Source organism: Eremomyces bilateralis (assembly GCF_010015585.1).
Source record: "Eremomyces bilateralis CBS 781.70 unplaced genomic scaffold P152scaffold_19, whole genome shotgun sequence".
Lineage (NCBI taxonomy): Eukaryota > Fungi > Ascomycota > Dothideomycetes > Eremomycetales > Eremomycetaceae > Eremomyces > Eremomyces bilateralis.
Window position 1 is genome coordinate 383950 of NW_022985085.1, and position 16788 is coordinate 400737.

Sequence of the window (16788 nt, forward strand, 5' to 3'; positions counted from 1 at the left end):
CGATGAAAGCCACTAGGGAACCGGGGAGTCCCTAGTTTCCGCATCTCTGCTTCGGCTTCATTCCTCTGCTCCAATGTCAACCCAGTCAACTGGTCGCCTGCTCTTTTCCTTGCACCTTGCCAGTACGCACGACAGGCCTGTCCAGCCCTCTCCGCATGGCTATGCCGAGTCTCCACTGCCTCCGGGAACCTGTCTTCAAACTTCAATTCTTAGATCTGTCTACGATAATCTAAACGTCCGCCGGCTCATTTTGGCTGGTTGACTCGTTCACCTTGGAACTAGAATCATGGCGATTAATGCCCGTATCACTTGAGGAGCTCGAATGCAGCACCCTGACCATGTAGTAGATCTACATTTCGAAGCAGTTGTCGTCAAATGACACCCTCGGCTTCAGACTATCATCACGAATTGTCGCAAGCTGTGTGCCAGAACCAGCGTTATCGATCCCCTAAAGCTCTTCAATCATGTCGCGACCCCAGGTTGGAATCGATCGCCTACCAGCGAGACGGATGAGCAACGAACCGAGGGAGTCCATGAATTGCAAGAGTTGTCGGAAGAGAAAAGTAAGCATATTGTCCACAGAGACGATGCGACTGGCATCAGAGGGGGTCGAGTGGATTGGGATTTATGTGCTGACTTTAAAACGGTGAAAGATAAAATGCAACCGAATGCGCCCGACTTGTGAAGCGTGCCAGATATTCGCATGCCAGTGTGTCTATGGTGAGATCTACATTATCCATGGTAAGGTCCATTCGTACCAGAAGGTGCTGACTGTGGTCAAAGACGCTATCCCAAAGAAACGTGGGCCCAAAACCGATGTTCTCGAGGCATTGCTCAAGCGTGTCGACGGCCTTGAAAAGAGACTACAAACCGAAGAATCCGAGAAACAAGAAGAAGAGCCGGTGTCGTCAAACGAAAGTGCAGTCGACAATGTCGTACAAGACTCAAGTCACGGTGCCGCGAACGATCAAGCCGGAGCGACTGCAAATCACAAATCTTCCGAACCAGAGCAACCCCATTCGAACAACATACCACCGCTCATCCCCCCGGAAGGCAACTCGTACGTGGATCCAACACCCAGAATAATGGTACAGTACTGACAATACACAGCCAACCCCCTCCCAGTATATACCCGGAGGTGCTCGTCGATGCATACTTTGCTCAACTTCATGGCAAACCCTACTATATCCTTGATGAATTGTCCACTCGCCAGAAGATACAACTTAAGCAACTTCCGAACCCGCTTGCTTATGCTATATATGCTGTTAGCGCAAGGTGAGAACGGATCCCCCTCGAAGCCTTATGACATCCACAGACTAACTGGAATTCGAGATATGCTTCTCATGTCGGAGGCTATGCAAATGCTGTACGCGTGTCGATAGATTTCGCTAAGAAGGCTCGGCTTGAGCTCGACGTAGACGAGCCCTCTATCGAATCGTTACAGGCACTCCTGCTACTGTCGTTAGCAAGCTATCAAAATGGACGAGGAAAGAAGGCGTACATGCTTTTATGTGAGTTCACGTTCAAATTGATCCCGCCATGTCTGACACTAGGTATAGCCTCTGCTATTACCATGGCTCTAGCTCTAGGTCTCCATAGGGAACTCCCCTCAACAATGAGGATCCCCGCCACTGAACGAGAAGGTCGAAGACGATTGTTCTGGGCGTGCTATCTCCTCGATCGATTTGGAGCTTGCGGTTCGAGACGGCCATCCCTGATTGCCGACGAATCCATCGTCCTCCGGCTGCCCTCATGGCAGCTTCATCCAAGCGGCATGACCATCGAAGGCGATTACTTCTCGACCGGTTCGAATCTCCAATATCTAAGAAGTGGGAAGCAAAGTCATGGAGGGAGTGGCATGCTTATTGGTATCACTCGAATACTAGGAGTGACGAATCGATACCTAGCAAATGGAGGTGTGAAAGGGGACTCGCACTTCCCTTGGCACTCACTTTCTAATTTGTCCAAAATCCGACAAGACCTGGACATGTGGGCATCAGAGACGCAGGACGTCTTTGCATCCTTGGAGACGCTTTTCGGCCAACCAGACAGTACGATTCTCGTATTAAGCAAGCTGGTCTACCACCTTATTCATTGTCTAATCTACCGCCCATTCCTTCCCATCGACCTCACCGAGCTCTCCGGTAATAGTCAGCATCAATCCTGGCAAATCGAAGCGACGAACATGTGTTTTCTCCACGCCAACGCAATTTCTGAGCTCGTCGAGATCGGGAAGGCATCTACCCTTATTGAATGGCCGGAATTTATCGGCTACTGTGTCAGCACTGCTGGAATGATCCATGTTCATGGGACACATTATCGAGGCGGCGAAGGAGGGGATCGAACCGTCTTCGCGGGAAGCCCAGAGTTCCTATCCCGAGAGATGCAGCAGCTCTCCGAACTGCGGTCCATATGGGCAGGAGTTCAACATCAGTGTGATATGCTGCAGGCAATTTACAATTGTCATATTGAACTCGTCAAATCGCTTGCTTCAAATCCTCTTCGTTTCTCATCTGTCTTTCACCTCGAAGGGTTCTTCGATCGGTACCCTGGTCGGATGTTCGACGGGTCGCATCTGTCGTTCGTCGAAATACAAGTCGACCCAATGGCATTTGAGAGCACCATGTCTCCATACGGACTCAATAATCAAGGGTTTGTGAATATGGCCCTCGGGTCAAATGGATCTATGATTCATCAGCAACAGCAATACTTCCCACCGCAACGGCAGGTGTCCGCATCAGTGCCTCAAGGGGGGCGAAAGAGAAGACGCACGACGACATCGAATCCTACCAAACCCTCACCCCCTCTCAGTGCGGCTGCTATTCCCTCAAACAGCAAAAAGCAGCCTCAGGACACTTCTGGTACTCAACCCTTTATGTCCGAGCTTCCACCACCGAACCAAACACTCTCTTCTTCTGAGACCAAGCCTCCACCCTCTCAGCAGCCTAACCCTTCGGGTCCAATCTTCTCTCCCAACTTCTCTTTCTCTCCTCTCCAACCTACGAATTTCCCGAATCCCACAAACAACGCCACAAATCCCTCGCAGCCTTCCTCTACTAATAACTATAACAATAACGGCCCATCCTACCGTTTCCCTGACCAGCTGCTCTCCCTTCCCTTCGACGGATCAACAAGCACGGATCCATCCGGCCAACCGATTTTGGGATACGAAGCGTCCGGCACGAATACGATGTCCAATTCGGCGTTTGTGAGCATGCCCGGCCCATCCGACATGCAGACACCCGGATCAAGTTCGGCGGTGAGCGGAGGCGGGACGAGTGGAAGCGCGGAAGGGGAGAAGGATCCTTTCTTGAGCTTACTTGAACAGCTTGCGGAGAGCGAAGGACCGGATGGAGGAGGTCTCGATTTGGATTTCTTCCTGGCTGGTGGGAACGCCTAAAACATCTGTATTTGTCTGGATGGTTGCGTGGGTCGGAGCTTTTGACAGGTTCATATGAATCTGGGTTATCTGGTCAAACAGGAAGGTCAGGGCCATGAATGTCTATATGATAGTTTTTATTATTGTAAATTTAACGTTTTGATGAATCGTGACGATATATGCTCGATTTCTGTTTAGTTGCCGTGGCTTGACATGTGAAAGAGAGAGAGAGTGAGAGATTCATACGCCCGTCAGGCCTCTCTGCGAGGCCCATGTGGGGAACTAGCTAGGATGACTAATTACATTATGGTTGCCTTGTGTCCTTATGGCCTTGTCAATATATCATATCAGTATTTCTTTCCTGCCGCTTTCCATTTTCCGCGTCGCTTGACATGTGCGGTCGTCTGTGGTCTTGCCATAATATCGTGAAGACTGAATTATATCCACGTGATGATCGACAATCCGGCAATCTAGTCCAGATTTTCAACCTTCGTTCCTTTCCATCAACCAAATATTCCGTACACGTACCGTATCGCATATCAACCGCGGCGTATTGCCGCTCTCAAGAACGATATGTATCGTCATTTGGTCGCATAAAAGTTCCCTACCCCCGCATTCGCATTTTGCCCTCGAGGGATGCTGTGTGCAGCATCCCATGGTAGCCCACTTTGTCGGCTCCAGGTTACAAGATGCAGTCTAGAACTCCAGAGGGTCCCAATCTCTCAGATAGGCCTCGTTGGATCATTAGGCGTCTGCCGTGTGCCCTTCACTGGAGTGTGCAAGACAAAAAGACTGTCTCGGTTTCACTCAATACCGGTAGCAAGCATTGAAAGGTGCTGAGAGGTCAATGGAGGGCTTGGATACCAATGACCGGAGCCAGAATGGTGCTATGATCCCGTCCTTCGTATTATACGACGACTGACGGCATTGTTGCTGCGGCTCATATCACGATCCTGCAGACGTCAATCCATAAGTACTTATTTTTCGCTATTCATTCTACTTCATTATATATTAATACAGAGCCACTAACGGGGCTCCGCCTTGAACATGTCAGATTGTACACATAATATTCGTCATTGGTCAGGTTCGCGGCAGCATCCGAACCAGACGTTGTCCCAGGAGCTGGATACTGTGGAGATGTCTGTCCCAAGCTTTAGACGACCGAAGAGATGGTCATGCGGGAGTCTCGGTTTCCTTGTTATATCTCTGGTTTATCTTCTCCTTGAAAGTCGAGACTTAGCTTGTCGAACATACCGCAACTCATCTACTCCGATTGTTCCGTTTTGCACTGTTCCGATGTTGACAGCTGGGTATCGTACAACCGGACTTTATAAGCTATCTTCGGCATAGACCCTTCCACGATCCATATGGTTCCTCGTTCAAATGATTCCACACTTCTGACGCCAGACGCAGTCTCACCACTCATCGCCTATAGAATCATACCTATTAGCTAGCTATCTCGTATCTTGCTCTCGATATACAAACCTCATGTCGAACAACCTAGTCGCTCAAGTCGAGGTCTAGGGAATCCTTATACGATGCATATTCGCATCACACGGTTCATGAAAGCCTGCTAGGTTCCATTCTATCCACCATGGAGCCCATGGAGCCGTCGCTGCTGATACCAGCTCATGAGGAGTACGTAGGAGGGGTCTTCCCGGATCGCTCTCTATCAGTACTCGCAGTAACAGCGATTATGATAACGTTGGCGGCAGTGTTTGTCCTCTTCCGCATGGCTTCTAGAGTTGGCATAGTCAAAAAGTTGGGATGGGACGACTACTTCATGATACTAGCCTTGGTAAGCCTTTGCATCACTCCCTTCGGCTATGGATCGGCGGTGCTAACGGAAAACCACCATAATAGGTCATCGCATTTGGCATGTCCTTTTCAATATGCTATGCGACGAGATGGGGGCTCGGGCGGCACGACATCAATATTCCGTTCGAATGGTTTTCGCTGTTAAAAACCCTTGAGTATATCTTTACGGTGCTTTATGTGGGCCTACCTTGTATGAGTTCAAAAGCGCACATCGCTGACTTGCTTTACAGCAACCAGCGTTAATGGCCTCGAAGACGTCAATCCTGATATTCTACCTGCACCTATCGAAAGGCAACAGTCTCATCTGGTGGCTTACCATTGTGACAATGGTCGTAGTCAACACCGTCGGGTTTGCATTGACTATGCTCAGCGTCTTTCAATGCCGCCCATTGAAATCTATATTCGACCCGCGTATAACCGCATCGACGTGCATCGACATTTTATCACTTTATCTCTCATCATCACCACTAAACCTGATCACGGATCTCGCGATGCTCTTTCTTCCGATGCCGCTCCTGACGGGCATGCGGCTACCAAGGAAACAGAAGATCATCCTGATCATCACCTTTGGTTTTGGCCTTTTTGTGACGGCCATAGATGTCGTGCGCGTGGCGTATCTCCAGCAGGCGTTGGAAACTCGACTCCAAGAAGCACACGACCACCCTGAAGATCAGAGTCCCAACAACTATCTCAACTTCCACTGGTATGCCGCACTCTCATACATGTGGAGTGCTGTTGAAGTGAATGTGGGAATAATGTGCGGATGCGTGCCAGCACTAAAGCCGCTTGCGTCGAGGTTTTTGCCGCGCGTCCTTCGTGATGATCGCTCTCCATCCACTGAGGTTCCTGGTCTCACATTGCAGACTGCACGCAAGGCATCCGAGCAGAACGATTTGCAACCAATGGTGTCGGAGCCGGAGCAAGTACTCAATGCTGAGAGGGCAGTAGACGAGCCAATGGGGATGATGGACTTCATCGATACTCCTAATCTGAACCAACTCCCTTCGGGGGTGAGGCCGTCGATAGCATCAAACGCATATCATCGACCCGAGGCGGCGACGCCAAGGGCGAGCGTCGCTGATGATACATTTTACGGCTTCATCGACATACAGCAGAGACGAAAGCTTGTTAACTTGACGGCCCGCCAGTCGCTATTCCCAATAACCATGGTTACGATCTTGTTCTTTTTGTGGGGTTTCGAGTACGGACTCATAGATGTTCTTAACCGCCAGTTTCAACAGGCAGTAGACATGTCTGATGGGCAGCTCGTCGCCCTTCATTCTGCCTATTTCTCCGGCTATTTCGTCGCTCCCCTGACGTTCGGTCGAATAATTTTGAAGCGGTTGGGTTTCAAACCGTGCTTTCTGGCTGGACTTTTCATCTATGCCTGTGGGATCCTCGTGTTCTGGCCCTCTGCGGTGCTCACATCATTTCCAGCTCTAATTATCTCGAACATCATCGTCGGTATGGGGCTTGCGACATTGGAGGTTGGGGCAAACCCATTCATCGCACTTTGCGGGCCGTCTGCATATGCGGAGGTAAGACTCAGCATCTCGCAGGGAATTCAAGCAATCGGCAGCCTTGTCAGTCCTCTCCTCGCCGAGCGAGCTCTCTACAAAGTCGTGGCAGACAAGCCATCTCTTATCGACGCTCAATGGGCCTATCTCGGTATTGCACTGTTTACCGTCCTCCTTGCCGTCGTCTACTACTACCTCCCGCTTCCGGATGGCACCGACGAGGACTTCGAAACGGCTCCACCCTCTCGAAACGCCGCCTTTCCTGACCATACAGAAGTACGCATCCCATTCCTCGACCGATGGACCTGTATTGGGCGCATACAAATCGTGACTCTAACCGCTATTCTCGGCGTCGGGTCCCTGTTCTTCTACTGCGGTGGCCAAGAAGCGGTCTCCACGTCCATCGTCACATACATTAATCTGCTCCATCCCTTCCGAACCCTCACCATTTCAGGCTACCAATCCATATGCCATGGCATATTTGCGTTTGGTCGCTTCCTCGCCGCAGGCCTCATCTACTTCATCAAGCCGCGCCGCATCCTCCTCTCCTGCTTCCTAGGAGCATTGATTTTCTCCATCTGCGCTATGAACTTCCGTGACATCAATGACGGTGTCCCATCCGTAACTTTCATCGTCCTAATCAGCTTCTTTGAAGGCCCAATCTTCTCTATCATATACGCCATGGCAATCCGTGGAACCGGGAAACACGTCAAGATGACCAGTACGTTCCTCACGGCCGCTATCTCCGGGGGTGCTTGTTTGCGTCCGATCATGTTTGTCGCATTTCTTCGCCATGATGCGCTTTATAGCTACTGGGTTGTCGTCATGGCGTTCGCGTGTGGGACTGTGTTTCCCTTGTGGCTGTGGCTGGATCCTCGGCCGAAGAAGATCGTGGACCCTGGTCAGAGGCTGTGTGATTGCTCGGCGTTGAGGAAGCCGAAGGGACAGGACGAACGGAAGGGTAAGATGCGAGAGCAATGCGGAAGTGGGAACGTCAATGCCGCGAGGGGTCCCGAGCCGAGGGGACAGGAACCGAGTGAGAACATCTTTGAGAAGGACTGGGCTCTACCTTTCCGCCAGGGGCAGGAAGATGTAGAGCATAGTGGTGGATCGAGCAGGTCACGGGACCATGGCTCACATGAGCCATCGGAATGATTCGTTTGCTTTGGTTGCTTTGGCTGTTTTGGCGTATGTTTACTTTTTGGTATAACACACAGCGTTGGATGGAAGCGTTTTGTCTGCACTGAATACCCCCTCCTTGAATTTACTGATCGTTTACACATCTTTGTTTTAATCTTCACAACACCACACCAGTCTTCTTGTCTACTGTGCGTAGCTGTCTACCATTCTGGACACTACAATGAAAACAGTTCGCATTTAAGAGGCGCCCCTGGCTCCTTCGAAATTGAACAACCCCCAGTGAAAACTTCCTGGGAATCCATAATCCATATTGACCACGGTCAGAATGGCTGACTCAGCAAGCTATCCCTGTTAATCACTCGACGGGCAATGCTGAATCCTCATTCAAAGCACTTGCACCCTCCTTTCGTCCTAAGCACCCTTCATATTCCGCAAACGATCGGCGTGTTGACTTCGGTTGCATCAACTTCCGTCACCGGGGTTACCCTGACTGCGAGAATATCCTGTTCTGTTTACCGCAACTGGACAGTGCAACGGGCGGCATCCATCATGAGACTGTGAGGATTTCATGCGCCATCGTGGCTGAATGTGCTTGGGACAGATACTTCACTGAAACGAGAGGTGAGCCGAGATCAGTTAGGATAGTTGCCTTAGAGCAAAGGGTTACTACTTCTATGTCCCATCAGACAGCATTTCGATTAAAGGTTAGTTCATACCCAACCAAGGATAGGTGGCAGTGTTGATTAAGGCAAAACAGGTGATACCTACCGCGTTGTTCCGTTATTCGAACAATTTGAGTTCCCCCACAACGATCTCCCCCCAAGTTGGGAAATCCTGAAACGGCAACCCAGATCGCCAGTAAACGCTCAGACAAAATTTCAAAGGCAATATGTGATATTAATGAACCGGACCTATGGGATTACTGCGGTTACCCTCATCCCGAAGTCTCGACAAACGTGGTACTTGACGCACAACATGAACCAATACCACCGTTTGACAATGGCTGCACATTATTTCTCTGTGCAGATATCAATGAGCAATACCGTGAGAAGCGCATAGTGATCGTGCCAAAGGCGGGGACATAGGTTGTTCATGTCTTCAAAACAGAATAGCAACTCGACATCATCCAGCAGTACCACAATGTCACCGCATATCCGCTTCAGTACATCAATATCGAGTACTTGTTCGCTCGGTCCGCTTTCACTGGGCTGGACTATTGCCGATTCATTCGACAAGGCAGCAATCGAGATCTACTATTCGGACGGACACTGGATGTCGCACGCCATATACAACGAGTCCCTGGTAGTGGAAGTTTGGGGATTGCTATGAAGTTGATAAATGCAATGTCGGAACAAGAGCTATAATTGGAACGCATCTACCTTGGTGAGCGGGTGCAAAGCCGCAAGAGGAAGAGGGAGCTGGAGGTGGTAGTGAAATCGGAGGAAGACAAAGAGAAAAACCGGAGGAAACTACCTGGGGAGAGGGATTTCTGATCCCTAGAGGCACTGATGGTTGGAAGGGAAGCATGGCACACAGTCGGATTCTCAGTTTTTGATCCAGAAAGAGTGGTTAGCACACGAATTGTGTTTATGTTCAGTCAACCCTGGCATATCAGTACCTGTAAAATACCCTTACTCAGACCAGTCTTGTTTGATGATGTAGGAATAAAACGAAACGGAAATCGATCACACCTAAGTTGTCCTCGCTCACTACTTACGGCATGGAAACATGATATCTGTACTTTAGTCAAACTGGCGCTTGGTGTTAACAACTTTAGTACCATACCCGAACGTCCGCCAAATCACGAGCTGGAGTCGCCATATTCATTCACTGAATCTCGATCTTGCTGCTCGGTGGTCCGGTAGTGTCTTGAAGCTAATAGACAGACAGTCCTAGCTGCATTATACTACTATAATAATTGATCTCTCTAGGCGAAGTGTGGGTTCTTGGAGCGCTGTGCTGAACAGGTCATGCAAAGGTGTATCAAAAAGGAAGTCAGGTCGGGTTGAGTACTCAACTCCGTGGTTGCCTGTCATGCTCTGCCTCATCTTAGATGAATATGTGCTGGTCTAAACTATAAACGGTTTAGACACTGATACAAATCTGATGAATTCACTCAGCAGGCAACAGGAAGGCAATTATAAGTTCATTCAAGTCAATTTTAGTAACGAAGTGCATGCATGGCTATTGGAGCTCAGGGTGGGGACTGGATAGAGCTGGTCATAACCCCTCCTTAATTGTTCTCTTACTGTATATGCCACACAATTTTTTCAGGTTCCGAGTGCGAATCCAGTTAACGACACTTTTTATTTTTACAAAAACTTAGGTTCTAAAGAAATCGAGGCAGTCAACTGACTAAAAGGGATCAAAAAGCTTAGTGCCGAGCGATGCGTAGAGTGCTTCAGAGGAAGATAACTAAGGTATCATTACGGTTTAGAAACGAAAAATAATAATCTATTGTCTAGCGGATTGGTCCCTCGAACGCTCAATGAAAAGATAGAAGCCGAAAAGATGTATGGCACACACAAGTCGTCAATGAAACTTGACGCTTAATCGTAACAGAAACAATAAGGGAAGCCAGACATGGTATCTAGAGCTGCTCGAATTGTCGTCGACTCGCCAACCAAGTCCGCGCCAATTACATCATCCAACATGGCGTTAGGACTCGGTGGCTCATTTTTCCGGGTCCTCGTGCCGTGAACGACGTTCAACCGGTTTGCATTGTCCAATTCTTGATTCTGCCATGTCCAAAACACTCGATCCAGCATGGTGTGGTGAAACCAGAACGCCGGGTCGGCGGGAGAGGTATAAAAGTCCGAGCCGGGGTCGCCGCCGATGGTGAAGTGGCCGGCGCCGTGAATGCCGGGTATGTTTCGGCTTGCGATGCCGTTGAGAAACGCTTGGTAATCCTCGATTGTCTGGGGCTCGGAGATGGCGCGAGCAACGTCGCTGTCTTTCAGGGCAGCGGTGGAAACCGCGGGATTGAGGTCGCGACGGATGCAGCGAGGGTTGTAGGCGTAGCCGTCCTCGCGATCGTTCATCTTGATGTTGTCAAGTTTCGTGGAGACGGGCCCGAGGTTGACCTTCCAGCTGTTCACTGTGTTAGAGCAATTGGGCACAACTGGAGATCCGATATATGTTGCACGTACTCTTTGAATGGACCATTGGTGATGCAACCGCCACCTCCCTGGTTCGAGACTGTTAGAAGTGGTGGATCGCCAATTTCGTAGGCAGTGTAGTTGTCATATAAGCCAGTCCCACCAAGGCTTAAGTCGCTTCCGTCAAAGACAGGAGACTTTCTTGGGTCGTCGCTGTGCCTAGCCCAATTCCAATACTGAGTCCGGATTAGAAGGTGTAGGATAAGCTGATTAAGGGAAGATTTACTGGTTGGTAGCCTTCATACCCGCATTCATTTCGAAGAGCTGACTCGAATAAGAAAATAAAATGCCGGTGCCATGTCAAGAAGTTGCCCTATTGCTCATCAGATTATGAGGGTCCAGTAATACATCTCAGTCTAGCCTACAGTATCATGAATGGTCTGTGACTGGTCCATATGCGCAAAGACAAAGTCATCGTATCGAGTCCTGGCGCCTGGCACTTTGGCGGGATCTAAGGTAGTAGGAAGATTTCCCAAGCACTTGACCGCGTCGATGTAACTTTGCCTCTCCGTGGGCTCCAAGTATCCCCTATAGTCTTCGATCAGTCTGTGGCAACGGAGGAGGTTGAAGAAATATCTCACCATTCCCTTCGCCGAGCAGCGTTCTGAACTCCGCAACTATTATTGGTCCCAACCGGTGAGACATCCCTCGCGAACACGTTCCCACGTGCACGCATAGCGAGCCTATCAGTCTCTAAAAATGAACTGGAAAAAACACCTTGAGCGAAAACAGTCTGGGCTGCAGAAAGCAGGGACAACGAAAGAAATAGTCGCACCATCGTACCGACTAAAAGGGAATGAACTAAAACGCGAGAATTGATACAAACCCGAGAACCGGCCCCGCGATAGAGAGAAAAAAAAGTCTACAGGAAAACTCTACATAATTGGGGATGAAAGCGCCATTAAATCTACTTCAAGGACGCCGAGAACGAAGCAACACGCTAAGCGGATGGATGAAGTCTCCAAGACGGAATCTGTAGATGTTGAAACGTCCATATACCCAGATTGGCTTGTCCCTTCACGATGCGGATCCTTGGCCTTGTCGATCATCGGTAGATTTGGCGAATGGACACCACATGTACCTGAATAACCTCTCTCTAGTCCTGCATCATCTAAGCCACAACAGCTGTCGCAATATAGGAACTCCCGTCTTTGTATCCGTACGCAGACGGTCGTTTATCGCCCACGTGGAAACAGAGAATCTAATACGCTAGGGAGGCGAAAACCTCCATGATGACTGCTAAGGCAATTGCAATCTCACTCTAACATTCCGAGAGAATAAATAGGCATCGGTACTCCGTACGGAGGTACAGAAAGGAATCAAGTCCCTGCGTCTCCGACTTTACAATACCCCGACAGACGACAGAAAAGCCATTAGGTCAGCGACAAAGTTGCAGCATTGAACCATCTTCCGTGCGCAAAATGATGACATGCTTCTTCAAGACAGGGAATACCATGCCAGGTAGTTTGACTCCGTCAAGCGGCGCAAACTGTTTTTAAAATCCATAGGGACCGTTATTGGGCTCAAGTCTGTGTCTTGCTGGGGAGCGGAAGTTGTACTGAGCGTTGATCCACGCGTTCGAACTCCGAACAGGAGGCAAACCACCACGCGCTGCGCTGGATCTGAAAGATAGAGACTATGTCCACCCTGTACTATAATAATTAAGCCTGTGTGAGATGAAATTGCGCGCCAATATCTGCGATGGATTCTCAACCATTTGACAGAGTAAAAGTCGACGACGGCAAGGTGTGGCATCGTATTGATCATGATGCCGACGAGAGCTGCCACAGTGCCAAGACAACCTACAAGCCACTGCGGTGGCTGGACAGTTTCCGAATTCAGGGGCTTCTGCTCGGCTGGGTGTCAGGGGTTCCCCAATTTCTCCACGCCCCAACTTTAATGGCACCTCGGCTCCAGGTTTACATTCTCGCAACAACACGGCAAGCCGTGAACCCCGCCGAAAGATGCCGTCCTATTGTACTTATTGATCTAGACGAGATCTTAACATTGTACTTTCTTCAGAGTTCAGTGGGTGTATTACGTGATAGCCATCGATCGACTAGACATTTCTTGAAATCCCCAACATGACCTCCCAAGCCAACCTCGGGGTTCCGAACCTCTTCAACGTTCGCAACCATGTCTGTCTCGTTACTGGTGGAGCGAGCGGCTTGGGCGAGATGGCCGCTCAGGCCTTCGTCCAGAACGGCGCACGAGTGATCATCGCCAGCCGGAAAGAGGCTGAGTTGAAAAAGGTAAACATGTTCCATCGCGAAGCGGTCCGCCCTGCTGATTTCCATCGAAAGGTCACCGCTCGATTAAATGGTCTTGGGCCAGGACGATGCGAATACATCGTTGCAGACCTCAAAGACAAGGCGGGATGCCTCGCTTTTTGTAGCGAAGTTGAGAAGAGGACCGATAGAGTAACTCTTCTCCTGAACAACTCTGGCGCTACGTGGGGCGCACCTTATGAAGACTTCCCGGAGAGCGGCTGGGACAAAATCATGGCCTTGAACGTCAAGGCGATTTATTATAGTATGTTGTCCAACGGGATCTGTTCAAATAGAGTACTAACATAACCTCAGCTACTGTTGGGTACGCTAAGGCTTCCTATTTAGCTAAAGAAAAAATCTAACCCAGATTTAGCTTGGAGGCACTCCTTAAGAAGGGCGCAACTGCGCACAATCCGAGCGCGATCATCAACATTGCATCAATGGCTGGTGTCCAGACCACCGATGTCACCTCTACGGAAGAGGGCGGCCTCTCCGCTCCCGGTCACGGACCTTTCAGCTGTAAGTCTCTTTTAACCCGTCGAGTCTCATCTGCTCATCAAGATATAAGACGGCCCATCCAAGGCTGCCTGTATCCATCTGTCCAAGCTCCAGGCTTCGAAACTCGCTACGAGGCACATCAATGTGCATTGCGTCTGCCCGTAAGTCGCCCGTCCGCTTGATTCGTACCCTTAAGCTCACCATTCACAGCGGCGTTTTCCCATCGCGCATGTCCGCATTCGGCCTGGAGAAGGCAGGGGATGCCCTGCTCTCACGACAGCCGACGGGACGTGTTGGAAAGCCGGAAGATTTTGCTGGACTGATCCTCTTTTTGAGCAGTGTTGCCTCCGCCCATATGACCGGTGGCGTGTATGAGATTGACGGCGGCAGCACGCTGTCCGGATGGCGTTCCAACAAGAAATCGACGAAGTTGTAAATAATATTCTGCACCACGTTGCGACATAACGTGCAATTAAGTTGGTTGTACCATACAAACGCATCCCCTATTGCCAGTGAGACGTCAGTACTATGTTGCAATTGGAAACCACGGTTTCAGGAACGAATTTTCAATTTGTTTGTACAATGAATTGAAATACGCAGACAGAGAGCTAATCCAGCAAGCCACAGCTGTCCTGGATTTTCTTACGCGCTACCCACTGCTGCTGCCCTTACTCCTAGGCGCCAGAAGGGGGAGCAAGGCCACCGAGACCACTGCCGCCGGAGAGACCACCGAGGCCACCAGAGAGGCCACCGAGTCCGCCGCTGAGGCCACCAAGTCCGCCGCTCAGGCCACCGAGTCCACTACCCCCGGAGAGACCTCCAAGGCCGCCGCTAAGTCCACTGAGTCCACCAAGTCCGCTGCCACCAGAGAGGCCACCGAGGCCACCACTGAGGCCACCGAGTCCACCGCTGAGGCCACCGAGTCCGCCGCTCAGGCCACCGAGTCCACTACCCCCGGAGAGACCTCCAAGGCCGCCGCTAAGTCCACTGAGTCCACCGAGTCCGCTGCCACCAGAGAGGCCACCGAGGCCACCACTGAGGCCACCGAGGCCACCGCTGAGGCCACCGAGACCGCCGGAGAGACCGCCGAGGCCTAAATCGGTGAGTAGATGTGATATGACGGTAGGTATGGAAGAACAAACCACCCGAGAGACCACCCAGGCCACCTCCACTCAAGCCTCCGAGCAAGTCCCCGATGCCACCTCCTGAGCCTCCAAGGCCCCCAAGCAAATCCCCGATGCCACCTCCTGACGATAAGCCTCCAAGGCCGCCGCTGAGGCCACCTGAGTTTTGGGTCAGCACTGTGCGCATCATTATCGACTGGATGCGCCAACGTACCTAGACCGCCAGACGACCCGCCGAGTCCTCCGCTAAGGCCACCTGAAGTTCCATTAGCGCCCATGCACATCAACTGTCGACAGAACATCATTTACCAAGCCCACCGGACAGTCCACCTGGAATATTATCAGCAAATGGATATTAGTGAGCAAGAGATTGTTCAAATACCAAGGCCAGAAAGTCCATCTACTAGGAGGTCAGTACAAGCATCCCATGTATATTAAGGGTCAATGCATACCCAACTGCCTCTTCTCGTTCTCGATCGGCGCAGCGGAGCCAAGCGCCGCCAGCACGGTCAACAGTGCTACGGAGATCTGCATGGTTCACAAAGGTCGTTGGAAATAATATCGTCAAGACACGAAACGAAGTGCGTCAGGGTAAGGGAGAGACTTCTGCACCGGGCAATTATGGATGCAAATCAATCGGTGCAGGTATCAAAAGAGCGGGTCAACGTATGGCATTTATAACATGGCAGGTGAAGATCTGGGAAATTGCCGTCATGAGCCCAGGCATGAGGGTTCCCGTTTTCTCCGCCATCCATATGATCGTTTTGTGCAATCCATAGGGTGATTAGATGAACGCTAGCCCTAAGAATCATGAATGTTACGGATGGAGGCGAGTTAACGCAAGTTGGCTGAGAGGATATAAATTGAAACAGGTACGATTTCCCCGCATCCACAATATATGGTAATACTGAATAGCAAGGCCCGTGCCAAGATATATACAGTACCTGATGTCGCCTGACAGTAAATTAAGCAGGTCAAGCAATCCATAGGTCGTTGGTATTGCTCCCTAGGTATGAATTATCCTATCACCACTCAATACGGCAAATGCTAGCCCGTGCTGGATCAGGAGGGTGGTTCCCAAGCTACTTTGAAATGCTTAACAGTTGCTTCGCCTTCTAGTTGCCTTGGCAGCGAGAGAGACAAGGCGACATAAATCGACTTAGGTATTGTATCCGGTTTGAAGAAAGCCTCCAACACGTAGTCTGAGACATTGCATCCGGGCTAAAGAAAGTATCTAACGCGTCTGGATAGGCCTGAGATCGTACCTAGTCCCAATTTGTCCGAATCATGATAGATCATAATAGGGCAACAGGACGTGGACGAGGTTAACTGCGAACGGAAATTTGCCGGATGGTTCATAAATTGAGTGCGATTCAATCAGAACCGTGGGGAATTGCGCGAGCGACCACGAAACACAATGAGGGTGCATAGGTCTAGAATTATGATGGCTAGGATGCGCTCACATGGAATACCTTGCTCTGGAGCAGGCACCTGGAGAGTGGAGAGGGTTTGATGTTGAATCCGATGGAAAGAGTGATGAGAGTTGTGAATTTGAAACAACACAGGTCAAGAGACACCCTAATCGAAACCCTGGATCAGAACAATACTTGGTCAGGACAATTCTTGGTCACAGCAACGAAGTGTTTTACATCGAATTCTGGTATGCGTGATGAAAACGAAAGTCTCTACTACGTATTGACTGTTTAGAATAGAATTAGACCAAAATCCGACGGCAACAACTCCATGGCCTCCACTGTACCGGTACTTCATCTCATCAAACCTGTTTTCCGTCCACTGAGCTGGCGTCACTCTACCTCGGAACTAGCCATAGTTGGAACTTAATTCTCCAAGGAAAAGGAATGTACGACCGCATGTCATGGAGCC

The 16788-nt window shown here is 50.2% G+C and overlaps 5 protein-coding genes across 5 annotated transcripts; 3 read left to right on the plus strand and 2 right to left on the minus strand.

The window, feature by feature from the left end:
• Window positions 1-87: 87 nt before the first annotated feature.
• P152DRAFT_460800 (uncharacterized protein) lies at window positions 88-3549 on the plus strand. The gene is made up of 6 exons (XM_033679994.1): window positions 88-563; window positions 654-720; window positions 784-1060; window positions 1111-1275; window positions 1333-1511; window positions 1560-3549. Exons 1-6 carry the CDS (start codon window positions 465-467, stop codon window positions 3398-3400), a joined length of 2628 nt encoding a protein of 875 aa, XP_033531924.1. The 5' UTR covers window positions 88-464; the 3' UTR covers window positions 3401-3549.
• Window positions 3550-4851: 1302 nt separating this feature from the next.
• P152DRAFT_107437 (MFS general substrate transporter) lies at window positions 4852-8046 on the plus strand. The gene is made up of 3 exons (XM_033673597.1): window positions 4852-5177; window positions 5243-5374; window positions 5428-8046. The coding sequence occupies exons 1-3, from the start codon at window positions 4974-4976 to the stop codon at window positions 7867-7869; spliced, it is 2778 nt and encodes a 925-aa protein (XP_033531925.1). The 5' UTR covers window positions 4852-4973; the 3' UTR covers window positions 7870-8046.
• A 2140-nt stretch (window positions 8047-10186) lies between these two features.
• P152DRAFT_440526 (Di-copper centre-containing protein) lies at window positions 10187-11688 on the minus strand (the record flags this gene model as incomplete). Its single annotated transcript, XM_033677667.1, has 5 exons — window positions 10187-10944; window positions 11004-11188; window positions 11239-11325; window positions 11378-11540; window positions 11594-11688. 5 exons carry the CDS (start codon window positions 11686-11688, stop codon window positions 10404-10406), a joined length of 1071 nt encoding a protein of 356 aa, XP_033531926.1. The 3' UTR covers window positions 10187-10403.
• Window positions 11689-12930: 1242 nt separating this feature from the next.
• P152DRAFT_460804 (3-oxoacyl-reductase) lies at window positions 12931-14278 on the plus strand. The gene is made up of 6 exons (XM_033679995.1): window positions 12931-13264; window positions 13316-13544; window positions 13595-13604; window positions 13656-13801; window positions 13851-13941; window positions 13991-14278. Exons 1-6 carry the CDS (start codon window positions 13097-13099, stop codon window positions 14214-14216), a joined length of 870 nt encoding a protein of 289 aa, XP_033531927.1. The 5' UTR covers window positions 12931-13096; the 3' UTR covers window positions 14217-14278.
• A 100-nt stretch (window positions 14279-14378) lies between these two features.
• Window positions 14379-15777, minus strand: P152DRAFT_516163 (uncharacterized protein). Its single transcript, XM_033682933.1, has 7 exons — window positions 15357-15777; window positions 15287-15304; window positions 15214-15234; window positions 15119-15160; window positions 14923-15063; window positions 14745-14873; window positions 14379-14597 (listed from the first exon to the last, which is right to left on the minus strand). Exons 1-7 carry the CDS (start codon window positions 15436-15438, stop codon window positions 14455-14457), a joined length of 576 nt encoding a protein of 191 aa, XP_033531928.1. The 5' UTR covers window positions 15439-15777; the 3' UTR covers window positions 14379-14454.
• Between the last annotated feature and the right edge of the window lie 1011 nt (window positions 15778-16788).